This window comes from Lepus europaeus, chromosome 7, assembly GCF_033115175.1.
Source record: "Lepus europaeus isolate LE1 chromosome 7, mLepTim1.pri, whole genome shotgun sequence".
NCBI lineage: Eukaryota > Metazoa > Chordata > Mammalia > Lagomorpha > Leporidae > Lepus > Lepus europaeus.
In genome coordinates, this window is record NC_084833.1 from 111,831,309 (window position 1) to 111,858,886 (window position 27,578).

The window sequence follows — 27,578 nt, forward strand, 5'->3', positions numbered from 1 at the left end:
ACAGCAACATATCTACCACCTTGATGATCTGCTGCGTCAGGGTTATTGAAGACAGCCCCTTTGTCACTGACACCTACTTTCACATAGGGAATAGACAGCAGTGACCATGAGGAAGCTTTTCCCTCAAGTGGCTTGAAAGACTGTAATTCAGGGCAGGACCACTTGAGTCAGAAATATTAAGTGACAACTCATAAATATATATGAAGCATCCCTTCGGAATTCCAAGATACATTTGGTAGTAGTTACACAGAAGAGTGAGAGCCTATGGAATGTGTCAGGGTAAGAAAGATGGACAAGACTCAGGGACACTTGGAATTTTATTTTGACATCCTCCACAGACTGATGGGGCCAAGAGGAAATTGGGTCACACTTCCTGAATGGAGTTTTGCATGTGAGAGAAAGAACAGAACAAATAGAAATCACCCTTTCTGGGTATTTTGTTAATAGATCATGTACACTACATTTCAGGCAAAAACGTTCCTGCAAAGCACATTGTCTAATCCTTTGAGGACATGGTATCATTGTGGCCAACTCTAAGAATAATGGCTCTTAGCAAAAATAAATAAATAAATAAATAAATAAATAAAACAATATGAAGAAAGACATCTGAAGTCATGAGACTGTAGGATTAAGAAAATGATTGTGATGGGGTGGGCATTTGGCATAGTGGTTAACACGCTACTAGGGATGCTCACATTTCATGCTGGAGTGCCTAGGTTCAAGTTATGGCTCCTCTTCAGATCCCAGTTTCCTACTAATGAACACTCTGGAAGGCAGCAAGTGATGACTCATGTAAGTGGGTTTCTGCCACCCCCATGGGGGACCTGGATTGGGTTCCAGGCTCCTGGCTTAGCTGCTACAGGCATTTGGGGAGTGAACCAATGAATGGAAGATCTTATTGTCTCTGCCTTTCATGCAAATAAATACATTTCAAAAAAGGAAATGATTATCATGATAATGATTATGAAGAACTATTTTTGATGTGTATATAATAAGTGCTTTACATCATTTTAATAACTTGATCATTAAATAATTTTTTATATTTTGCATTCTTGGGAAAAGCTATTTAAATATTTTTCTGCTAGCTCATTCTCATCATTTTCAGGTGTTATTTTTTTGGTGATTTTCCATTTGGTTATATCACAATATTATTCTTCTGTTAGGTAGGAAGTTAGAAATTATCCTGTGTGTGTGACATGGGCCTGAGAGAAATGCAATGGCACATCTGTGGAAGCTCACTTCTGAAGCAGCCCAGTATCTACACTTCAAAGTCCTGCCCAGACCCTGATAACCTTCCAGGTGGTCCCAGCCCTTCCTCCCTTGGGAAAGCTCCTTCCTTAGCACCAAATGGGTTACCTGGCCTGATAACATGGAAAAATGAAACCTTTGCATCTGTCTCCAAGGCAGGCACCCTAAGGAGGAAGCTCCTTGGCCAGGTGCCAGCAAGATTCCCCATGTCTGGTAACAGCAGGACTGATAACAGAGGACTTTTTCTTATTTACACTCAGCAAACCCTTTTCCCTGGAGAAGGAGGAGGCAGGGAAGTGAAAAAGTGGGAGGATTAGACCCATCCCCTTAAAAACTCCAGCCTAAATGCAAACCAGGCACTCTCTCAGGTTCTATCTGGAGAGGTGCTCATCCGTTCTTATGGATGTCCTACCCCCCCCCCCCCCCCATAAACCTTGCTACTTTGCTTCCCACTGCTCTCTGTCTCACGCCCGAATTCTTTCTACCACTTCTCTCTGTTGACACTTCTTTTTATGCCTAGGAATTTTTGTTTAAATATTGGATAGTGTGAATTTTAAATTGCTATTGATAGATTTTCTTGCATTCTTTCTAGTTGATAGTTACTCGTGGACCAATTTGATCCTTTTAAAATCTTGTTTCAAAATTCTGTTAAGCGAAAACTAAGTTTGCTTTTGCTCCAGGGATAATTTATGCTTATTTCATTATCTAGTGCCCTACATATTAAGAGGTATTTCCAATCTGACTGATAGGAACACAAACTATTTTCATCTCTATGTGAACACTGGAAAATATTTGGCCTATTGGTTTCTTGTGGATTCTTTCATACTTCCAGGTAATTTCTTTCCATGCATTCTTTTTAAAAAATTATTTACTTCCATCTTATTTGAAAAGAATAAAGACAGAGAGACTGAGGCACAGACAGGCAGATAAAGATCTTCCATGCCCTGATTCACTACCCGAATTCTTGCAATAGGCAGTGTTGGGCCAGGCTGAAGCTAGGAACCTGGAACTCAATCCAGAGCTCCCATGTGGGTGGCAGGGACTCAAGGACATGCTGCCTCTCAAGGTACACAGTAGCAGGAAGCTAGAATCAGAAACAGAATTAGGACTCCAACCCAGGCACTATGATGTTGGATGTGAGCATCTTAAATGGCGTCTTAATCACTGCCCCAAATGCCTGATGCATTCTTACTTCTATGTTCAGCTGAAGCCTCCAGGGAATCCCTCTGCCTATCTCTAGGTTTCTCTTTGTATGCAATTTTCTTGAATGTTCAAGTCACCCTGGCCTCTGCAAGTGCTGATCTGTGGCTTCAAAATTTGGAAAAATTTCCACGCTCTGTTTGCATGTTCTCCCACGTGTTGCATTCTGGTTGTAAGCCAGAGCATTCGCTTTCCTTTTTCTCCATGATTGCAATCTTTCATTTCCCACCATGCAATGTCTGAAAGTGTTTGTTTTGTGTATTTTTGTCATTTCTTTAGTTTTTTAAGTCAAAAGGTAAAATAGAATCTCTGTTATTCTACCTTGGCCAAAATCAGAAGTATTAATTCCTTTATTTTTAGAATGTATCAGTCATGAAATTTTCTTATATATTCATTTCTCTCAAACTAAGATATGAATTACTTATTTATATCTGTTAGGCCGTCACAAAACACACCAAGCACTGGAGTAAGGGAAAGAGTTTATTGGGGAAAACCCAGCAGACCGGAGGGAAGGGGTGAATAGGGAAAAAGAGAGGGTAAGAGAGAAAGAGGAGAGAGGGGAGTGAGAGAGAGGGGAGGAGCAGAGAGCACAGAGAGTGAGAGTGAAGCATGAGAAGAGAGATGAGAGCGGGCAAGAGAGAGCAAGGAGAGAAGGGAGCCATGTGTTCAGGAACAGGTCCTTTTAAAACTTTGCTGGAGGGTGGGCAGGGAAGCAAGAGCAGCGAATCCCATTAGGATGGGGGTGGAGCTTGACAGCAGAGGTTGGGCTGTGTGGCTACCTGGCTCCCAGCAATGGCGATGGGGGCTAGAGCCTAGGATGGTGTCAGGGTGTAGATTGTGCCATAGATAAAACTGTGCCATTTTCCTAACAATATCCTGTTCATCTTTGTATCATTAGCACCTCCTATAAATTTTTAGAAAAGGTCCTGGAAAGAATAAACAATATTTATCCAGTGTTTTTGTAACATACACTGATATAACTCCTTTCAAGTTTATGCTACATTGTCCCTGCAAAAGAAATTATTTTGGAATTCATTTTGTTGATAAGAGAACTGAGATAGAGAGGATGCTGGAACTAGGACATAGCCTCAGCCATTTTAGGTTTCTTGTTACCCCTGCCTTCTTTCAAGAGATCAGCTCTGTCTCACACCCTGTATTGTCCCCCACTCCACCCCTGCATTCTTCCCCAGGTTTGGAAGCCAATGGGCCAAACCTGAAGAACCAGTATGGAGAAGTTCATTTCTGCCTACTGCCCACCTAAGATATAAAATGCCCCAGCCTGCTGGGGTCAAGGCCTCTGCCATTTTTGGTTTATTTGGTCTGTGAGCATGATGGCAATTGATCGGCCTCTGCAGATTTATTTTCTCTGAATAAATCTGGTATGGCTGCGAGTTCCTATTCTGTTTCCTCTCTGTTTTGCACTCCTGTTCTTATATTTGGTGCCCTGTGTGAGAAGGCACCAAACTGCACTCTTTTCCTAACAGAGAATAAGCGACTTGCCCAGGACCACAATTCAGTAAATATACTCAACATATCTTTCGTGAATAAATACTGAGCTGAATAGTGATAATCATAAATACGACTGTAATTAATTCATATGAACTAAGGGTCAGGCATTTGGCATGCTGGCTAAGATGCTGCTTGGGATCCTCCCCTCCCTTATCAGAGTGACTGGGTTCAAGTCCCAGCTCTGCCACCACTCCCAGCTTCCTGCTGAAATTCACCGTTGATGGCTGAAGTACTTGGATCCCTGCCACCCACATAGGAGAACTGGATGGAGTTCTGGGCTCCTGATTTTGGTCTGGTTCACCCATGACTGTTTAGGGCATTTGGGAAGTGAATCAGTAAATCGTTGGATGGGAGAGCTCTCTCTCACTTTCTCTCTTTCTTTCTGCCTTTCAAATGAAAATGAAAAGAAATCATATGAACTGAAGCTTTTTTTTTTTTTCAGAACCAGAAAAAGCCAGAGAGAGCTGGAGCTCGGAAGATTTAGGTGAGTGAGGAAAGGACCGGTCGATGGGACCTCTTTATTTGGGAAGTCTGCGTCATTTCATTGCCAGGTGCCCAAAGCTCATAAAAAAAGTTATGAGGGGATTTAAAAAAACCTTGGGGAAGGTGGAATTAAAAGAAATGCTTATTGTGGTGCAAAAAATTTTTGATATTGATGCATTTTTTTCATAATACACTTTTCTAATGGGCTTTCTGAAGACCCTTTATATTTATGGATTTTGAAGTTTTTATGCCGAAATAAATTTATCTTTTAATTTGAGTTTTCTGTGAACTTTCTGAAGTACCTTTGTACTGTATGCTATATGACTTTAAAAAATCACTTGTCAAGTACATTTTATGGCAATTTTTTTCGTGATATTTAATCAAGACTCTTCTTGGGCCCAGCAGTGATGCAGGCTTCTTGGTGATGGTAGCTAACCTGGTTCTCCATCATTCATGGTTCTCAATCTTGGCCTGCTTCAGGATCAGCCACAAGGATTACTAAAACATGCGTTGCTGGGCTTCCCCTCCAGGGTTTTCTGATGTAGTAGGTCAGGGTTGTATTAATTTCTTATGTCTTTCCAAGTGATGTTAGTGCTGCTGGCCCAGAAGCTAGATTTTGAGAACCACTGGTGCAAATTCTATTTCAGATGATCTGTTTTTTTTTTAAATCTTTAACTTCAAATTGTTATGGAAGGAATTCATTGAAAGAAACTTTCAGAATGACGCTATGAGTAAATCACATGGCTTTACTTGATCGCTTTCTTACATTTGGTTGCCAACATGTGACAGTTACTGATGGCCAATTCCTTAGCATCTTGGGATCAGTTCAGTCTTCTAGGTGTTCTGGCTTTCACTTAGAGTGCCATGTGTTGATGAACTTGGGTCCCCTCGGCAGCAGAGGCTCTCAGATGATTTCTGCCCTTGGTGAATGATTGATACAGCGCAAGGACCTGCTTCTTACACTCTGGCTTGCATGTAATCCTTTCTCCCAGATATCCACATGCCTCATACACTCATCTTCTTTTCATCTTTATTTAAAGATCACCTTCCCAGAGAAGGCTTTCTTAACTTCCTCATATAGGATTGAAACTCATTCTCTAGACTTCCTGTTCCCCTTGCCTTAGTTTTTCTCATAACATTTGTCACCTTGTATCTTTTCATACAATTTTTTCTATATTTTATTTGTGGTGTGTCACCACCTACTGTATTTAAACTGATTGAAGTCATAGATTTTGTCTTTTCTGTTCACTGTCATACATAATAGGCACTAAAGCATACAGTAAATGGATAACTAAATAAATAATTTTTGACCTATGAATAATAATACATTGTAATATTCAATGATGGACTTAATTATTTTGTTCTACTTTGCATATGTTATTAAAGTTATACTTTAAAAAAAATTTACGTTGACTTATCAACTTTATTAACCATTTTTATTTGAAAGGCAAAGAGACAAATAAAGACAGAAACATACAGAGAGAGAGAAGCCCAGAATTCCATCCAGTTCTCCCATGTTAGTGGTAGGGAGCCAAGTCCTTGAGCTATCTCTGATTCCTCTCAGGGTAAACATTAGCAAGTAGGTAGAACTGGAAACAGAGCTGAGACTCAAATCATTATACCAAATGCCTACCCATAGAATTATACTTTATTTTGTGATCATTTTCTACTTAAAGTCAAGGGCCAAGCCTTTAGGTCTTCTTAAGATTCACTTTAGGGCAGCTGTCAAAGGCACTGTGAGGGACTGGTGCTGTGGTAGTGCAGGCATCCCACATGAGTGCTGGTTTGAGTCCCAGCTGCTCTACTTCCGATCCAGCTCTCTGCTAATGTTCCTGGGAAAGCAGTAGAAGATGGCTCAAGTGCTTGGGCCCCTGCACCTACCTGGGAGATATGGATGAAGCTTCTGCCTCCTGGCTTTGGCCTGTGCCAGCCTTGGCTGCAGTGGCCATTTTAGGAGTGAACTAGCAGATGGAAGAGCTCTCTGTGTCTCTCCCTTTCTCTTTTTGTAATTCTGACTTGCAAACAGATAAATAAATAAATAAATCCTTTTTTTAAGGCACTGTGATAATTTGCATGATACATGGTATGGCTTCTCTTCTGAATGCATCCATCCCTAGTTACTAGTCTGTAATCCAAATTTCTCCCAACAACTAGCTTTTCACTAATGCTCCAGATGTCCATTACCTTTGGCCATTCCTGGGAACCAACCCAGTGTTACTCCTCCCCTGTGTCCTGTAGCCTCAGCCTGTCCCCACATCTGCACTCTTACAGCCAACATTTCACACAAATGTATCTTGTATTTCAAAATAATCTTTGCTTTAATCCACATTTCCTTCATATTACAGCACTGCTTATATTCCAGACAATTTTCTTGATAGTATTGTATTTTATATTCCCTCTTTCTTTTTTAGGTTTTATTTCCCAGATTCTATTTTTTTTTTTACTGAAGTCATTCAGATCTGTTGCCACTGCATGTAGAAGATACTTTCAATCCGTCACGATGCTACTTGAAGTGTTCTCCCCTTGTTCTCTCCTTGCCTTTTATCCTATTCTGTGGTACCATACTCTTAATTTTTCTTCTTTTGTTTGCCCACCCTTCAACTAATTTGTTGATTGTCTCCTTTTGTTATCTTCCCCAGTGATCTAGGTCACTTTTATAGATTTAATTATCATCAATATATTTGATAGCTTCCTAAACTTCCTCTCTAGCTCTTATCTCTTCCTTATAATTATGCAACTGACAACTTACAATTGCATGTCCACAGAAATCTCTAATTCCATTGGTCTACCACTAACCCACCTCTGTGTTCCTTTTCACCTCAGATGTCTCCACCTCTCACTCAGAATAGTTGGAGGCTTGATATCCTGGGTTATACCTTCTTTTCCATCATTGCTTGCATAATATCTATTTGATCTGGCTAACAGAGGTTAAGATTAGGTTCCCTGAAATATTCAAGAGTATTTGATAAGAATCACAATTCTCTAGCTTTACATGCCTCATGACAAATAGGGACATTTTATTACTATTATTTCATTTGGACATGGAGAGATTGAGGCTCACATAAATTGTGACATGACCAAAGTTCCTGGAAAATGATTAGGATTAGAATTGGAGACCTATAAATACCTGCAAATACAAGACAGACCATGGATTGGATTCCTTTCTATCCCTGGACATGAACAGAATTTTCTTTCAGTTTGGTAGTCATTGCTCATCCTGTAGATATGGTCTCAAGTTTCTGGCATACTATTATACCACTGTTTTCAAGCAGAATGAAAGTGCTGAAGATAAGAAATGCTTTGTGATATAGTAAACACCAGTGGTGAGTTTTCCTTAGTATCAAGGACACAATTCTGTCCTTTGTCTCTCAACGCTTCTTTTACCTTTCCAATCCTCAACCTGTAGATGAAACAGTTCAGGAGGGGTGTTACTACTGTAGTGAGAACAACAGTGACCTTGTCAAAATCCAGTGAATGTGTCTGGTTTGGTCTTGCATACACAATGATGTTGCTGCCATAAACAATGGAGATGACTGCAATGTGAGAAGCACAGGTAGAAAAAGCTTTCTGATGGCCTTGGGCTGAGGGGATGTACAGGATGGTAGAAATGATGTAGGCATAGGGTCCAGTAGTGAATGCCAGGGAACTCAGAATGACAAGGGCAGAGGGGAGAAAGTTTATCTTCTCAATGTGGGAGTATCTACACTGGCCACCTGTAGAAGAGGGGCAATGTCACAGAAAAAATGATTAATTTCTTCCCTACAGTAAGGTAGCCTTGTTACTACAATGGTTGGTACCAACACAGGAGGGCTCCCACCCAGCATCCAAGAACCAGCAGGAGGCAGGCTCTACTGTTAATGATGATGGTGTAGCACAGAGCATTACAGTTGGCCACGTAGCAATCAAAGGACATGATTGCCAAGAGGAGAAACTGTACTTCCCCAGGAAGAAGTAGAAAAACGCTTGAGTCATGCAGCCAGCAAAGGATATGATCTTTTTCTCTTCTACCAGACAAGCTAGCAACTTTGGGGGGTCAACTGTAGTGTATAAAATACTGAGACAGGACAAATTGTTGAGGAGGAAGTACATTGGGGTTTGCAGGTGATCGTCTGTGCATATGAGGGAGATGATGATAACGTTCCCTATTGCTGTTAAAATGTAAGTCAGTGAGAGAAATGCAAAAAGGAATATTTGAATCTCCAGAAGACCTGGAAAGGCAGTCAGGATGAATTCAGTGACAGTGCTCAAATTTCCCATGGCCACTGCTACGCAGTTGGCAGGCTGTCCCTGAAGAAACAAGGAAAGGAAACTCAGCTTGGGTGATTGTACAAATAACCATCGAAAGCGTATTATTGAGAGTGGGTTATATTGAGAACTGGGTCACGGCATATCGTCCTCCATGTAAAGTCACTACTGTGGCTTTGACAAAGTCAAAATACTATTTAGACACACTTCTTCTGTAAAACTAAGAATAAGATTGCTTAAAAATCTCTACACTTCCTTCAGTTATAGAATTCTATACTTTTTAAGGAGGTGGAATTTTGTGCATTTCTACTCTTCCAGCTTCCATTATCCAGCAAAAAAAAAAAAAAAAAAAAAAAAAAAAAAAAAAAGTGCTAAAGTGCTGACTCATGCTTTAAACAGACACCTTTCTGTTATTCTGAAGTTTAAAATCGCTGAGAGAGAAATCCCTTTTAAAGCTGTTTAACAGCTTCTAGCCTTTTTTATAATTTTTTTTTTTTTTTCCACTTTGGTAGTTGACATTTGTGACCTGTTGTGAGTAACAGATAAAAGTTGATTGGTTGATTTATATTTCCCTATGTCTGGTGATCTACAGAATCTCCCATTTTTTTTCAATTTCAATTTATCTGGCATGCTTAGATCTTTGGACACAAATCAGAATTGTTTGAAAAGATCCTATCAATCACCTGAGAAGACACCCCAAAGGGGGTTAATGGGTATCTTATCTTTATGTTCTATGTCTAAAATCTACCCCCTACCAGTTCTATGGAGTATGTGATATTTACAACATCTGTCTGCTGATCATATCTTTTGAAGTATGAAAACATCAGAGAGGTACAGATGATAAGTGTGAAGGTAAAGTAGGGATGATTTTACTTCCTTGATTTACTTGATGAAATCATCAAGGTATACTTCAAGACTATCAATTCTGTTCTTTATCCCATTGTCTGAGAGATTCTTCTGTTGCACAGATTCCTCCATTTCAGATTAAAATTATCTGTGCTTTATCTCTGACCAAACTTTCTATGTCTAGATTTCACTTAGCACCTCCTTAACAAAAAGTTAGCCACTGCTCCATTAGTATGAATTTTTCTTTTCTCACCTCCTCTCTTACTCTTTCCTTCAGATAAAAAAACTTTGCCTGCCTATTTAATTTGTATTTGACATTTTTCCATTACAAGAAAGTCATTTTCAGTGTAAACAATTTCAAGATGCAAATGCAGAAAAGAAAATTAAAATCAGTAATCAAGCTTCTTACAGAACTTAGTGTCAACATTAGGTGTAAAAATTTCCAGGCTGTTTTGGAGCTGATTGTTTCTTAACTGAATAAATAATAATAAGTTATGAAAAGTTGAATTGGTAGCTGAGAAATATTGTTAATGTCGACTTAATCTGAATCCTACCAGATTGACATCTGGCGCCAATAAGAATATTAACATATTAGAGAGAGTATACATAGAGAAGGATATTTGCCAAAAGTGATATAATATTAGTAAGTAAGACAATGGAAGGGGCCAGTATTGTGGCATTGTGGGTAAAGTTGCTGCCTGTGATGCTGGCATCCCATGTGGATGCTGGTTCGAGATCCAGCTGCTCCACTGCCAATCCAGCTCCCTGCTAATGTGCCTGGGAAAGCAGTGGAAGATAGAAAGGAAAGCAGAGATTTTTATTGTAAGAAGAACTGGTGGGAATTATTTTTTTTAGAAAACTTTTATTTAATAAATATAAATTTCAAAAGCACAACTTTTGGATTATAGCAGTTTTCCCCCCATAACCTCCCTCCCACCCACAAACCATCTACTTTTTTTGAAAAAATTATGTGAAAGTAGGTTATTCACTGATATTGTAAGATGTAAAATTCTGGGTGGGTGTTTGGCACGGGGATTAAGATGCTGGTTGGGATGCCCATGTCTCAGCTGAGTGGCTGGGTTTGAGTCTCAGCTATGATTCTAATTTTAGTTTTCTGCTAATGTGCGTTTTGGGAGCCAGAAGTTGATTTGTCAAGTCCTTGGGTTTCTGCCACCTACAGGAGAGATCTGGATTAAGTTCTGGGCTCCTGGCTTTGGCTTGGGCCACAGTTGGTTTTTGCCGGCATTCAGGCAGTGAACCAGTAGATGGGAGATTTCTCTCTGTCTCTGTTTTTCACTTTTTAAGTGAAATTAACTAATTAAGCAATAAGTAAAATTCTCCTGGGGCCAGTGCTATGGCTTAGTGGGTAAAGCTGCCTCCTGCAGTGCCAGCATTGCATATGGGTGCCGATTCAAATCCTAGCTGCTCCACTTCTGATCCAGCTCTCTGCTATGGCCTGGGAAAACAGTGGAAGATGGCCCCTGCACCCATGTGGGAGACCCAGAAGAAACTCCTGGCTCCTGGCTTTGGATTGGCTCAGTTGTGCCAATCCCCGTTGTGGCCATTTGGGGAGTGAACCAGTGCATGGAAGATTCTCTCTCTCTCTCTCTCTCTTACCCTCTTTCTCTCTCTCCTTTTGCCTCTGTAACTCGGCCTGTCAAATAAATAAATAAATCTTTAAAATAGATGCAGTAAGAATCTCAAGTTTACTTATTATATGTGCATCAATTAATTGTAAACATTAGTCTTTGAATTTGTTTTGACCAAATCTATTCCTATTTCTAATTCATAGAAATGTTTCCCAAAGATGAAATAAACCTTACCATGTCACTGAGCTATCTAACTCCAATATGTACCCATTCAGCCATTGCTCGGTGACTACAGTGATTATTAGATCACTATCTTAGTACTGGCTGAACATAAAGCTCATTTCTTAAATGGAAATCGTTATCTTTGAAACTTCCAAATACACATTCACGTACAGATCGGACAGAGCAAACACCACAACAATCCTTCAGGCACCACCACAGTCTAAACACCATCTTCTCCCTGCACCATCTCAACAGAGTGATTTTAGCACCATACAAATTCTAGAGTTTGTTTTTGCAGTTAGGAAATATCATAGATACAGGATGTGGGCTGACAAAGCTAGGGGGAAAACACAGTCATAGCTGGAATATAGTAGAGCTATCCTGACATCCATTTAAGAAACCTAGAAAATTATTGATTTACAGTTCCTGGGTATTCTCCCCCATGCACAAAGGCTATGTTTTTGTGTCTCTTGTTAACTCTCAGTCATTGGAATTATTTAGTATCAAGACTTTTAAGATACAGAATCCCATGTAGATGTGGCCAATGAAGAATCCTTCCTAGGCTCGGTGAAGGGACTCAGGGACATTTTTGATGTATGGTTCTACCTTCTGGTTACTAGAACATCCTGCAGTTGAAGCTTTTACTAAATGCTCTTGCATACTCTAAATGATTCCCCAGGAGAAAGTGATTGAATCTTTAAAAAAAGTTTACTTATTTCCTTTTCTCTATATAACTTCCTTTTTTTCCTATCATTTTTTTTTTCCCTAAGTGGCTGAACTATGCTCCCCCTTCCACCCCCATGGACTTGTTTGCCTTAGAGATTTAGATTAGAAAATCTCATGGGTATTTGGGTCATAAGAAGTTAATTAACAATCTTGTTATAAAAGGATGTTGGTTCTGTACTACCTAATCACAAGTACAAAGTTTTAGAAGGGACCAAGCAGACTTGCTAGGGGATCTTTGGGGATTTCCCCAGTTAAGTTGATTTATTATTCAGTTAAAGGAAAAAGAGTAGTTTAAAAACAAAACAAAACAAAAAACTATGAGGAAGCTAAAAGCATGGGACGTGTGTCATACTTCTTAACTCATTGATACAATGAAAAATCTCCAACTACTGAATATTTTAGCATTTCAGGCACCATGGTACTTCCAACTATATTAGCATGAAATAAAAAAAAATTCCAGATGAAAATATGGTCATAGTAAATTCCATGATTTTTTTTATCCAAGTGCTGTTCCTGTTAAAAAAGGTGAGCCCTTGACTTGAGCTCAGCTCAGCACAATTCTGTCCTACAACAGTCTCCACTTATATTCCACAGCTGCAAGCTTGCCCTAAACTTCTGCTATATTCTCTGATGTACAGTTTCAATAAAAATTCCCCTTAAGTATTCTCTTCTTGAATAAAAAGTCTACTTTTTAACCTTCACAGAAATCTGGCTTTCACCTAAGAACCCTGGTTCCCCTGCTTGTCATTCAAATGAGAATGGGCACCCTGTTTTCCATGTTCCAGAGGGCTGGGATGGAGGAAAATCCTAATTATAACAATACAATAATAACATTATGTCATTTTATATTGAATTTTAATTACCTCATATAAAACTTATTTTATTAATTCATTAATATATAAAATTAATTTATTAACATATAATATAAATAATTTTATCAGTTCATTAATTTATAGATTGGCTTATCAATTCATTAATAAATTAATTATTTAATATTGGATTTAATTACATGTTATGTGGTATATAATGTATTATATTTTTCATTTTGTAACAAAATAATTTTGTTACTTTGCTCCCAATTACAACTTGAGGTCAGAAAATTATTTCAGTTTTTTATGAAACTCCTCTGAGGGTTATAGGATGCACTTTTACAAGTTTTTCCATTCTGCCATTTATTGATTAATTGAGTTTCAAGAAAGTATTAAAAACTCTTAAGGAAAACAACTATGGAAGAGGTTTTTTAAAAGACTGGACTTGAAAATCCCCATTTACACTGTTAGTAAAGACTATTTTACTGGATGATGTGAATAGTTCATAAAAGGCCCTAAGATTTGCATAGCTTCATCTTAAGTTCCATGACCATCTCCTGTATTCCTCTTACGTCATCAACTTCGCTATGATAATTGCATTACATGGAATTGCTCAGTCTCTGAAGTTCCAAGCTCCAGAATTTCAGTCTTGAACCATTACCTTCCAATTAAATGGTTTTTTATATTTTTAAAATTATTTATTTGAAAGTCAGAGCTATATATATATATATATATATAGAGAGAGAGAGAGAGAGAGAGAGAGATCTTCCATCTGCTGGTTCAGATTCAAATTCACACCTGTACGGGATGCGACATTGTAGGTGGCAGCTTTATCCACTTTGCCACAATGCTGCCCCTTCCCCCCATTAAACATCGTTTGGTTCCCAAATACTCTCCCCATGGTTTCCTTCGGAGGTCAGTTTCTGAATGGCTGTGTGTTCTCTCAGGCCTTGTGCCTTGAGCTGTATGTATGAGTGTATGAGTGCACTTCAGAAGATTCATAGGAAAACGGAATTGTACTTACGAGTGTAAAGTAAACTGAAAATAGACCTTTGTAAAAGTTAAGAATGGGAATAGGAGAGAGAGGAGGAAGAAGGGTGGGGGAGTGGGCAGGAGGGAGAGTAGGATGAGAAGAATCACTATGTTCCTAAATCTGTATATATGAAATGCATGAAATTTATATACCTTAAATAAAATTTAAAAAATAAAATTACTACATAATAAAAAACAAATCCACTCAGAAAAGTAAAAAAAGAAAGAGAACCTACATTTTCTATCAATCTTTGAAGACCATAGCTGAAAATTTGAATGAAGCTATGAGTGAGTACATATATATATACCCACACATGTAAAATATATATGATAATATTGTAGCAAGTTCACTTATATATGTACATGGATGTATACATGAGGGTACCTCATGGTTTGTGGAAAAATGGAGTTAAAAAATAATGCAAATTTTAAAAAGTACTTTTGTATGTGTACGGTTATATGCTGTGTAACAAGGGGTTCAGCCTAAAATTTTATGGCCTGCCTTGCTAAATTTATGTCTCATGGGGCCTCACTGTGAGTTGCCCTGCTTGCTCCAGCGATTCCTCGCATTGCCCAGCAGGAAGGTACCCTGCACGCCTACCACAGTCAGCAGGCCAGCTGCTCCCCAGCGGCAGTATTCAACCTAATGAGCTGGAACTGCTGGCCAGCCAGGCAATGGTTGACAGGGCTCCTGAGCACAACCCCCACCACCCTGCATGGCACACGGTGTGCTCGCCTGGCTGTGAGGACCCAGGGGCCAATAATAAACTGCTGCAACCTTATCTGCCTGGATCCAGTGCTGTGCTTTGGCCATCTCCAGAATCCTGGGCCAGGACTCCCTCCCTCCCCAGCAAGGTGAAGGGGAGGCAAACACAACTTGGGAAGGCAGCACTTAAGCCAGGCCTGTGTGTATTGTGTGTGTGTCTGTGTGTGTGTGTGTGAGGGGAGATAATACTCAGAAGTATGAGAGGGTTGAGGGGGAATTCTGGTGAGAAAATACATGTGAAATATCGAATGAGAATCGTGGTAAAATGGATAGGATGGCAGCACATGACTGCTTAGAAGTGATAACTGCCATTTAAACTCTTCATGCTCACCATCATTTTATTTTTAAAAATTAATTATTTATTTTTAAAATTTATTTTGAAAGGCAGAGATATGGGGAGAGAGAGAGAGGGAAGAGAGAGAGATAGCAATAGATTTTTTAAAAAAGATTTATTTATTTATTTGAAAGAGTTATACAGAGAGAGAAGCAGAGAAAGAGAGAAAGAGAACTTCCATCCACTAGTTCAGTCCTCAAATGGCTGCAACAGCTAAGGCTGGGCCAGAGCGAAGCCAGGAGCCAGAAGCTTCTTCCAGGTCTCCCATTTGGGTACAGGGACCCAATCACTTGGGCCATCCTCTGCTGCTTTCTCAGGTGCATAAGCAGGGAGCTGGATCAGAAGTGGAGTAGCTGGGACTTGAACTGGCACGCATATGGGATTGTCAGCACTGTAAGCTCCGGCTTAATGCATTGTGCCACAGTACTTGCTGAGGGAGGAGGGAGGGAGAGAGGGAGAGAGAGAGAGAGAGAGAAAGGGAGAGAGAAATGAGTATCTTTCACCTGTTGGTTCACTACCCAGATACCCACTACAGCTGGAGAGCTGGGCCAGCCTAAGCCAAGAGTGTGAAGGCAGTTTGGGTCTCCCACGTGGGCAGAAGGGACAGAAGTACTTGAGCCAACACCTGCTGCCTCCTAAGGAGAACATTATTAGGAAACTGGGATTCGGATCAGAGCAGGGATTCAAACTCAGCACTGAGATTTGGGATGTGGGTGTCCCAAGCAGCATCTTAACCACTGGGCCAAATGGCATGTGCTTATCACTTTAAATTAAATAGCCCAGCTACTAAAACCCAAAGCAAGTCCCTTGTTTGTAACTTTACAACAGGACAATTTTTAAGGACTCCCATAAAATGGAGATAAAATGTACAGGTGTGGTTTGGGGTTCAGACTAAATCTTTTTCATGCACTGGCAGGCCAAGGGTGTTATTTTATGCTGAGAACATTTGACAAATAAAAATGTTATTAATGCTTTCCTAGTTTTTTTTTTTTTCCTGTGAACTCCACAACTCTTATTATATAGGTTTTTTGGTAATCTGATATTCTCCATAGTGTATCATAGACACTAAGTAAGTGCTTCATAAATGTTGAATGAGCAAGAGGCTACATCCCCAAGGGGAGCTACTATTAAGCTGGCAGACAGAATGGCAGGTTGTGGTTCTGCGCTCTTATTGCCTAAATTTGAAAGTTCTACCCCACGTGAGCCTTTGTTTTCTCATTTCTTCATTGAGAGGCTGGAGCAGTGTGCCCTATTCTGTATCTGTGGTTGTGGGGAAACAGTACTGTGTGACCACTGAGAAAATGGGTGTTAAGTCAGAGAGTCCTCAGGTTGACTACACTTATCACCTAGGTGATCTGGGGGCACTTAATCTCTCCACTCCTCAGTCATCTCAGCTGTCAAATGAGTAATACTGACACCATAAAGTCATCCCCAAAATGAAACAAAATGAAGCATGTGAAGCCTTTAGCGGTTTACCTGCCACGTGATAAATGCTTGATATTGTAGTGAGCTGTTCCTGGGTTAAAGACCCATCAGCACCCTGGTGCTTGGAGGACAGACGTAGAAAAGTTCAGTGTGTTTCCATAAATATGCAGGCTTGTTCCTGAAACATTGCTCTGCATTGGCCTGCTGATCAGTTTTTATTACATTGTGAAAGTCTTTCATCTACAGACTTATGGAGAAATAGATTCCTTTCTAGTATTAGAGCTTTTTCCCAGGTTCATAGACCTCTCATATGTATAAAAAAGGTCTGTGAACTGGTATTTGCATGAAAAAATTTAAATTTATGAACATGTGTGCTTTTCTCCCTCCTAAAGGATAACACCCCCCAATGAAACTTGCACAGTATTATTTCTGACGTAGCTGTATTCTCACTTTGAAATTGTAAGATTGCAAACACTGTTTTTTTGAATGTTTGAAACTCCCCAGCCATATTTATCACATTGCCATTACCAAGCTTTTCCTTGTAGACTTGCTGTAGCCAGACACAGGTGAATGTAGGAACAGTTGCCCTGGCAGGAAGGTAAGAAGAAAAATTAAATAGAGTTCAGGAAAGTAGAGTCCAGATAGATACAGTTTGCTTTAAAAAGTTAAGAGCATTCAGGCAAGGACCCTTGAGAAATTCTGCAACTTATGCTGTTTTGTGTGTGAACGTGCTGCCAGTCTTACATGTTTAGTCACACTAAGAATTCCAGGGAATCCTAAAATATATGTGCTGCTTTGATATAGTCCGTTTTATGTATTTATCCATACATTTACTGTGCCTTCATTCATTGCGTACTGGATTCCTCTTTTGTGCCAGACTGTTCACGGACCATGTCTATGGTATCTTCTTGCTGTAGACATTTGGCTCCTACGGTTCTTTAGTTTAGACATGCCACTGTCATTGAGTGGAATTCACCTTGCTTTTTTAAGAAGTCCTAAACTACCTGAAATAGCCAGCTGACAAAGACGTTGAACTTCTTTCCAGGTGTCTAATTGAGAATTAAGTGATGTTTTGATAAAATGCAACATGCTAGGAATGGTCTCACGACTCTCTTGAAGCATCCACAAGAACTAAGTCTGACTTAGGGCACATCACAGGCCAGGATTCATTTGAAACAACAGGGACTCTTCAAAAAATTTAAGCCTTTTATTTCATGCATGCTTTAAACACATGAAAATAAACCTGAAAATATAGATGGAGAGACAGAATCAATCGTGATCTTGTTTATTTTTTTTATTTTCTTCCAGGCAGAGTTGGACAGAGAGAGAGAGAGAGAGAGAGAGAGAGTGAAGACAGGGAGAAAGGTCTTCTTTCCACTGGTTCACTCCCCTAATGGCCACCATTGCGCCGATCCGAAGCCAGGAGCCGGGTACTTCCTCCCGGTCTCCCACGTGGTTGCAGGGACCCAAGGACTTGGGCCATCCTCCACTGCCCTCCCGGGCCACAGCAGAGAGCTGGACTGCACGAAGAGCAACCGGGACTAGAACCCGGGGTGCCGGCGCCGCAGGCGGAGGATTAGCCAAATGAGCCACGGCACAATCTTGTTTTAGAGCCGAGATTATCGAGGTCCGGCAGGCGGCTCAAGAAGACGCGCAAGTATGACGTCATCACCACGCCGGCCGAGCGCGTGCAGATGGCCCCGCTGAAGGAGGAGGAGGACGACGACCCGGACGCCGCGGTGTTCGACATCAGGTACAGGTGCGCGTCCGGGGAGGGCAGGCGGGCGGGGAGCTGGGCCGCGGGGCCGCCCCGCATGGCGGCTTCTCCTCAGGCCCGGGCCTCCGGCCAGCGGCGTGCGGGCAGCAGAGCCCCTGGGTCTCCGGGTGCCCTCCGGGACGCCGCGGGCCCCGCAGCCAGTGCGGTTTTCCACGCAGGCACCGCCTTCGCGCCCCCACTCCTGGGGACCCTCGGGCCGCAGGTCTCTGTGCGTGCGGGTCCCTGCCGGGCGCGGGCCCAGGGTGCGGGGCCTCGTGTGTTCACAGCGTGCTCGGATCCTGCCCTTCGTGACCGTGAGTTTTCTGAAGATACGGCCTTTCGCCTTTTATGCAGCAGCCTTGCCAAGTTCTTAGTGATTCCAGGACTAGAAATGTGGCTGCTTTGGGTTTTCCTTTTAACATTTTATTTGAAAGGGGGAGGGGGGGAGGGGAGGGAGGTCTTCCATCGTCTGGTTCACTCCCCTAGTGCCTGCGTCAGCCGGGCTGGGCCAGTCCGGAGCCAGGAGCCTGGAACTCTGCCGGGCGCTCCCCGTGGCTGACAGGGGCCCGGGTACTTGGGCCATCGGCCGCCGTCTGCAGGGTGGGCGTCGGCAGGGTGCTCGCTACAGAGCCAGGCAGATAACTTCCTTCTTATTCAAACCTCTTCTTGCTTTTTGTTTCTTTGCATTAATTATTTCATCTCTCTGCAGTGGGAAAGGAAGAATAGTTATGCATTGTTTTGAAAAGTTCCTTTCTCTACACTGTTACTTTTCCTCCAGATCAATCATTTTTTAACTATGTATTTGTTTTGGATTTAAATTTTTCAGTGTGATTTTTGGTGATCTTTCTATTTAAATCAAGAGCAAAATATTAAGGTTCTGTCTGGGAATGGCGTTAATGGACGAGACTCACTGATGTTTGGATGGCAGTGCATAGCAGTCACGTTGTGCCAGGGTTTGGACGTGATTTTTCTCCCTGAGTTCATGCAGGAGTTTAGTCCCCAAAGTCTTATGTGAATGGTATTAAAGAGGAAATCCTGTTATGGCTATAATGTTTAGAGGTGGTGCCATTAGGAAGTGATCACATGAATAGTGGGTGTCCACATGACTGAATTCTTGTGGCTTTATAAAGAGAGAAAGGCACAGACAGAGATGAATTCGTGCTCTTGTTGTGATGTCAAGCAGCCCAAGCAACCGTCACAAGAGCCTGCACCATGATGTTTGGGTATTATACTTCCAGAATCATGGCCCAAAAATAATTTATTTTCTTTATTCTTTTTATAAAGATTTATTAATTTCAATGGGTTCACCCCTCAAATGACCTTAATGACTGGGGTTGAGTCAGACTGGAGCCAGGAGGAGGAAGCTTCATCTCCCACATGGGTGCGGGGCTCAAGCATTTGGGCCATCTTCCCAGGTGCATAAACTGGGAGCTGGATGGGAAGCAGAGCAACTGGGTCTTGAACTGCTAGTCTTTTTTTTTTTTTTTTTTTTTTTTTGGAGAGGCAGAGTTATAGACAGAGAGAGAGAAAGGTCTTCCTTCCGTTGGTTCACCCCCCAAATGGCCGCTGTGGCCGGCGCACTGCACCGATCCGAAGCCAGGAGCCAGGTGCTTCCTCCTGGTCTCCCATGCTGGTGCAGGGTTCCAAGCACTTAGGCCATCCTCCACTGCCTTTTTTAAAGATTTATTTATTTATTTGTAAGTCAGAGTTACACAGAGAGAGGAGAGGCAGAGAGAGAAAGAGGTCTTCCATCTAATGGTTCACTCCCCAGTTGGCTGCAATGGCCAGAGTGGCACCGATCCGAAGCCAGGAGCCAGGAGCTTCTTCCGGGTCTCCCACGTGGGTGCAAAGGCCCAAGAACTTGAGCCACCTTCCACTGCTTTTCCAGGCCACAGCAGAGAGCTGGATTGGAAGTGGAGCAGCTGGGTCTTGAACTGGCGCCCATATGGGGTGCTGGCACTTTTGGCCAGGGCATTAACCCACCTCACCACAGCACCAGCCCAAAGATCCACTTTCTGACCATATTACCAAACTGTTGTCTACTTCCCAAGACTTACCATAAATCTGTACTTAATCATAGTTTTTTTTTTTTTTTTTTTTTTTTTTTTTTTTTTTTATTTTTGACAGGCAGAGTGGACAGTGAGAGAGAGACAGAGAGAAAGGTCTTCCTTTTGCCGTTGGTTCACCCTCCAATGGCTGCCGCGGTAGTTTTTATTATCTGGTTCCTTCAATGCTGTGGAGAATAGGACTCTTAATTCTGCCCATTAAGCATATTTATCTTTTTGTTCTTCAGAATGTAGCCATTGGTGAGTTGCCATGCAATTACCTTTCCAATAAAATGTTAGTCTCCACTCTTGAGCTACAGCATGTGGCTTACTTGGCAGCCTCTCATAACTGATTAGAGGGAGAATCCTATTCAGCTCTGGCATCAGGTAACTTATTAGGGCCATCCAAAATAAGGCTGAAAGGCATTGCAGCCACTTGCTTATGTATTCAATGAATGCCTACAGTGCCCCCTGTTTTGTAAATTTCCTTAAATACCACTTATTTTTTATTAAGGAGCCTCTTTTAGCATTTATTTTTCTATTAGAAAGTTGATCTCACAAAGATTAGGTAGTATAGATATTTGAATTCTCAAAATAATTTTATTATCTCTCTAGTAGAAGTCTCAAAGCCAACTAGCAGTTTCAACTAAAGTTGAAAAGTTGCCTATCAAAGAGTATACTTGAAGGTAGCCTCACAATTTTCTAGACCCAAACTGAATGAATCCTTTTCTCTAGGTGACAGCCATGGGCCTTGGCAAAGCTTTAGTTGCCTAAGTGTGCTCTGCTGATGCTTCTAATATCATTTGAGCAACAGGGTAGTACAGTGCCAAAGGGATCAAATGGCTCTTTGAAGCTGTAACACAACCTGATGTTAATTACAGCCCTTTTCAAACTCAGCTATTTCTCTACTAACTTTATAAATAGAAACTAATAAAATTCTCACATGTAGCACGATTTCTCCAGAAACAAAATAACCCTTTGATCTTTTTGCTTCCTGTTTTGATTTTTGAGCAGTTAGAAACAACTACTTATTTAGTAATTATTTGAAAAATATTGCTGTTGGCTTCAGTCTAAGAATTGTATAGCTTTGCTGCATTTTAATTTCACCCAGGTTAACAGGCCACTTATCATATAATTAACTAGCATTGGAATTAAATCTTCGCTTGCTCTATAGATTGTGATATCAATGGTAGACTATCAATGTAATGAGATTAAAATACTTTTCAATGAACTCATTTTTAGAAAACTTTCAGAAAATAAAGACAAGCCACATATTAAGAGAAAACAATTGCAAAACAAGTGTCTGATAAGTGACTTTAATCTAAAACATACTTTAAAATCTTTACAACTCAGTTAGACAAGTTAATAGATATTTTTAAAAGTTGATCAAAAGATTTGAACATTTCAAATATAGATTTCACTAGATGTTTCAAATTTGATGCTAGACAAACAGGAAGTAAATGCATGTCAAGATCAGTTATGTTATTAGTCATTAGAGAAATGCAAAGTAAATATAAAATTAGATGCTTCTGTTATATATTATGCACCAGAATGGCTAAAATTGATCCACTGACAACACCAAATGTTGGCAAAGATGTGAAATTACAGGATTCTCACACATCACTGGTAGCAATGAGAAAGCAACAATGATTTTGGAAACCTCCTGAATAATTTTTTTGGAGTTAGACCTTACATATCAAACAATCTAGTAACTGCACACCTATGAATGTATTCAAGAGAAATGAAAACACAAATAGTTCCACAAAAATGTGAATTCTAGGGGCTGGCCCTGTGGTGCAGTAAGTTAATCCTCCGCCTGTGGTGCCAGCATCCCATTTGGACACCAGTTCTAGCCTGGCTGCTCCTCATCTAATCCAGCTCTCTGCTATGGCCTGGGAAAGCAGTGGAAGATGGCCCAAGTGCTTAGGCCCCTGCAGCCACATGGGAGACCGGAGAGAAACTCCTGGCTCCTGGCTTTGGATTGGCGCAGCTCCAGCTGTTGTGGCCATTTAGGGAGTGAACCAACAGAAGGAAGACCTTTCTCTTCTCTTTCTCTCACTGTAACTCTACCTCTCAAATAAATAAATAGAATCTCAAAAAAAAAAAATGAATGCTAGCATTTATAGGAATTTTATGCATAATAGTAAAAACTTGAAACAACTCAAACAAACTTGAAACAACTCAAATGTCAATTCAAATGAGATAAACTTTGATACATACTTATTATATATATGTAATATATAAAATACATACATAGAATCCCTATCATAGGTAATCCTCAAAAGTACAAAGGAAGAAATGCCTTGAATTAATTAACACTTGAGTTAATGTCAGAGCATCAGATTTAGTGGAAGAAAATAGACAGAAAAAGACTACATACTATAAGATGACAGATATATGCTAGAAAATTCAGTAGCAGGGAACAGGGAGGTGAGGAGAAAAGAGTATTCACAATAAAAAGTTATAAGGAGATACTTTATGGTGATGAAAATATTTTAAACCATTTCTGTGGTAATGATGGCTGTCTAACAGTACACATTTGTCAAAACTTAACAAATTGTAGATTTTAAATTGCCTGTTGTATATAAATCAAATTTCAATAAAATGGATTTTAAAATATGTACATAGGCATAGATATATAAAACATTTTCCAATATATTTTGTACATTTTAGAAAAAATTTTTAAAAGTTTTCCAAGTTTTTATTTTCCTGAAGCTTAAAATCAGGTGTCTAAGATTTTCTTTTTTTCCTTTTTTTTTTTTTTTTTTTGCTCTTGGGTTCTAAGAATTTATTAAAAAATAAAATATACCACCCAAGAGCGTCTCTTCTCCTAGGAGAGCTTACATTTGTAACTGTAATTTGTTACTGTAGTTCTAACATTCTTTTATTGCAATACCAATGAACAACTCCCCACCCCTCTAACCCCTCAGAAACCTTTTGCTTAAGGGTTACATACTTAATGTATTTTATACATACAACTTTAGGAATATGGTGATTCTATCCACTGTACCTGCCCTCTTACTGCTCCCTCTTTTATTCCCATTTTTATTTTTTACTAAGATTTATTTTCTTTTTAAAAATTTTTTATTTATTTATTTTTTTATTTTTGACAGGCAGAGTGGACAGTGAGAGAGAGAGAGAGAGAAAGGTCTTCCTTTGCCGTTGGTTCACCCTCCAATGGCCGCCGCGGCTGGCACGCTGTGGCCGGCGCACCGCACTGATCCGAAGGCAGGAGCCAGGTGCTTATCCTGGCCTCCCATGGGGTGCAGAGCCCAAGGACTTGGGCCATCCTCCACTGCACTCCCTGGCCACAGCAGAGAGCTGGCCTGGAAGAGGGGCAACCGGGACAGAATCTGGCGCCCTGACCGGGACTAGAACCCGGTGTGCTGGCGCTGCTAGGCGGAGGATTAGCCTGTTGAGCCACGGCGCCGGCCAAGATTTATTTTCAATTAACTTTATACACATGTGATAAAATGTATACTAAGTAAAAGGTTGAACAAAATGTATAAAAAAATAATTTTTCCTCAGCAGTCGAGACAAGGGCTGGTCAAAGTCATTGCATCTTGAAGTGTTAATTTCACTTCTACAGAGTACCTTTTAGATGCTCTATTAGTTATCACAGATCGGGGAGAACATATGGTATTTGCCCTTTGGGACTGGCTTATTTCACTAAGTATGATGTTTTCTAGTTTCACACTTTTTGTTGTGGACAAGAAGATTTCATTTTTTTAAAATGCTGTGTAGTATTCTATAGAGTACATATCCAATACTTTCTCTATCCAGTCTTAATTTGACGGGCATTTGGGTTGATTCCATATCTTAGCTATTGTGAATTGAGCTGCAACAAGTAAACATGAGGGTAGAGAGAACTCATTCATATGTTGATTTTATTTCTCTTGGTTAAATTCCCAAGAATGATGGCTAGGTCATATGGTAGGTCTATATTCAGATTTCTGAGGTATCCTCATACTGTCTTCAACAGTGGCTGGATCAGTTTACATTCCCTCCAACAGTGGATTAGGGTGCATTTTTTTCCACATCATTGCCAGCATTTGTTGTTTGTTGATTTCTGTATGAGAGCCATTCTAACTGGGGTGAGGTGAAACCTCACTGTGGTTTTGATTTGCATTTCCCTGCTGGTTAATGATCCTGAACATTTTTTCATGTGTGTGTTGGCTAGTTGGATTTCCTCTTTTGAAAAATGCCTGATTAAGTCCTTTACCCATTTCTTAACTGGGTTGTTTATTTTATTGTTGTTGAGTTTCTTGATCTCTTTATGTATTCTGGTTATTAATCCGTTAGCAGTTGCATAGTTTGCAAACAATTTCTTCCATTCCATCAGTTGCCTCTTCACTTTGCTGAGTGTTTCATTTGCAGTGCAGAAGCTTCTCAATTTGATGTAATCCTTTTTGTCAATTTAGGCTTTGATTGCCTGTGCCTCTGGAGACTTTTCCAAGAAGTCTTTACTGATGCCAATGTCTTGCAAAGTTTACCCAAGGTTCTCTAATAATTTGATGGTATCGGGTCATAGATTTAGATCTTTGATTCATTTTAGGTAGATTTTTTTGTGTAAAGTGTAAGGTGTAAGGTAAAGGTCTTGCTTCATGCTTCTTCTGCATGTGGAGGTCCAATTTTCCCTGCACTATTTGTTGAAGAGACTGTCTTTATTCCAGGGATTGATTTTAGCTCCTTTGTCAAAGATAAGTTGGTTGTAGATGCATGGGTTGATTTCTGGCATTTCTATTCTGTTCCATTGGTCTACCCATCTGGTTTTGTTCCAGTACCAGGATGTTTTAATTACAGTTGCCCTATAGTATGTCTTGAAATCTGGTATTGTGGTGCCTCTGGCTTTGTCTTTGTTGTATAATATTGCTTTAGCTATTTGGGATCTCTTGTGTTTCCATATGAATTGCAGCATCATAAACTGCCTTGATTGTGTTGAGGAATATTCCTTATATACCCAATTGCTTAACGTTTTCATCATGAAAGGGTGCTGTACTTTATTTTGTTGTTGCTGGCTGCTCCAGCACAAGTTACTATACTCTATATCCTAAGAGCAGGACTGTGAGCTACTAGCTTTTTTTTTTTTAAGATTTATTTATTACTCACTTTTTCCCCATGTAGGATCTCTGTCCTTAATGTGTTGTACAATGTAAATTAATGCTATAGCTAGTACTCAAACCGTACTTTATACTTTGTGTTTCTGTGTGGGTGCAAACTGTTGAAACCTTTACTTAATATATACTAAATTGATCTTCTGTATATAAAGATAATTGAAAATGAATCTTGATGTGACTGGAATGGGAGAGGGAGTAGAAGATGGGAGGGTTGTGAATGGGAGGGAAGTTATGGGAGAAAGTTTAAAAAAAGTTTAAAAAAAGATTTATTTATTTATTTAAAGATTTATTTATTTATTTGAAAGTCAGAGTTTCAGAGAGAGAGAGAGAGAGAGAGAGAGAGAGAGACACCTTCCATCCAGTGGTTCATTCCCCAATTGGCCACAATGGTCGGAGCTGCGCCCATCTGAAGCCAGTAGCCAGGAGCTTCCTGCAGGTCTCCCATGCAGGTGCGGGGTGGGTCCCAAGGACTTGGGCCATCTTCTACTGCTTTCCCAGACCATATCAGAGAGCTAGATCGGAAGTGGAGCAGCCGGGACTACAACTGGTGCCCATATGGGATGCCAGTGCTTCAGACCAGGGCATTACCCCACTGCACCACAGTGCTAGCCCCAATTTATTTATTTTTTTGAATGGCAGAGTTACAGAGAGGTAGAGGCACAGAGAGAAAGAAATGTCTTTCACCCGCTAGTTCACTCACCAAATGATTGCAACGGCTGGAGCTGGGCCGATCTGTAGCCAAGATCCTGACACTTCTTCCAGGTCTCCTACATGGATGCAGGGGCCCAAGAACTTGGACTATTTTCCACTGCTTTCTCAGGCCATAGCAGAGAGCTAGATTAGAAGTAGAGTAGACAAGACTTGAACGGCAACTATATGGATGCTGGCACTGCAGGTGGCAGCTTTACCTGCTATTTTACAGTGCTGGCCCCAAGTGATGTTGTATTTTATCAAATACTTTCTCTGCATCTATTGAGATAATCATATGCTTTTTGTTCTGCAGTTTGTTAATATTTTATATCACATTGACTGATTTGGGAACGTTGGGCCATTCCTGCATACCTGGGATAAATCCCACTGGTCCAGATGAATGGTCTTTCTGAATGTTGTTGGATTCAGTTGGCTAGTATTTTGTTGAGGATTTTTGCGTATAAGTTCATCAATGGAAATTGGTCTATTGTTCTCTTTCTGTGTTATTTCTTTTTCAGTTTTAGGAATTAAGATGATGCTGGCTTCATAAAGGGGTTTGGGAGGATTCCCTCCCTTTTTATTATTTGAGTAGCTAGAAAAGAATTGGAGTTAGTCCTTTAAGTGTCTGATAAAATTCAGCAGTGAAGCCATCTGGTCCTGAGCTTTTCTTTGTTGGAATGGTCTTTATTCCTGATTGAGTTTCTGTCTTGGTTATTGGTCTGTTTAGATTTTCTGTGTGTTCATGGCTCACTTTAGGTAGTTTGTATGTGTTGAGGAATCCATCCATTTCTTCTAGGTTTCCTGATTTGTTGGCATACAGCTCTTTGTAGTAATTTTTGACGATTCTTTTTATATCTGTGGTGTCTAGTGAAGGAAACGAATTTTTATATACGCCACCTGTAGCAGAGGGTAGATGTCACAGAACAGACTAATTTCCTTAGTTCTGTGGTTGGGCACAACTAAGACAGGAAGGTTCTCACCTGGCTTCCCTGAGCCAGCAGGAACACAGCACTGCTCTTCATAATGATGGTGTAGCCCAGAAGCTTACAGATGGAGACATAGTGCACAAAGGCTATGACTACCATGAGGGGAAACTCCATTTCCCCCCGAGAGAAGTGATGCAGTCAGCAAGTGATGTGATCGTCCACTCTCTAAGAGATAAGTTAGCAATGTTGTTATCTAGTTGTTATCTAGTGGTTGAAACGGTTTGCTAAGTATTCATGTGATATTGCTATTGTCAGCAAACGATCTAGGACTTGCTCCCTCATTTCTCTATTCTAAGCCCAACTTGTTCTTTCATTTCTCTATTCTCTTCAAGGTAGGAAACTAATTCTATTATGAAGGAATCTGTAGGATGCACAATTTAATCTTTAGACCTTATAAAAGAGATGGCTAACATTTTTCTGCAATAGCATAGCCAAAATAAGAACTTAAATAATAATCTCATAGCTAGATTCACTTCGCCATCAGCAAAGTAAGCAGTAAGTAGAAAAAACCTCCCTTTCAGACCAAAGGGAAAGAAAGTTTTAAAGTGAG

The 27,578-nt window shown here is 40.4% G+C and overlaps 1 protein-coding gene across 1 annotated transcript; it reads right to left on the bottom strand.

Annotated features, from left to right (window-relative positions):
* Positions 1 to 7,652: 7,652 nt before the first annotated feature.
* Positions 7,653 to 8,697, bottom strand: LOC133763935 (olfactory receptor 6M1). Its single transcript, XM_062197618.1, is given in 5 exon segments — positions 7,653 to 7,809; positions 7,811 to 8,132; positions 8,135 to 8,245; positions 8,248 to 8,379; positions 8,382 to 8,697. Coding segments are annotated over 5 exon segments (1,038 nt in total).
* Positions 8,698 to 27,578: the final 18,881 nt, after the last annotated feature.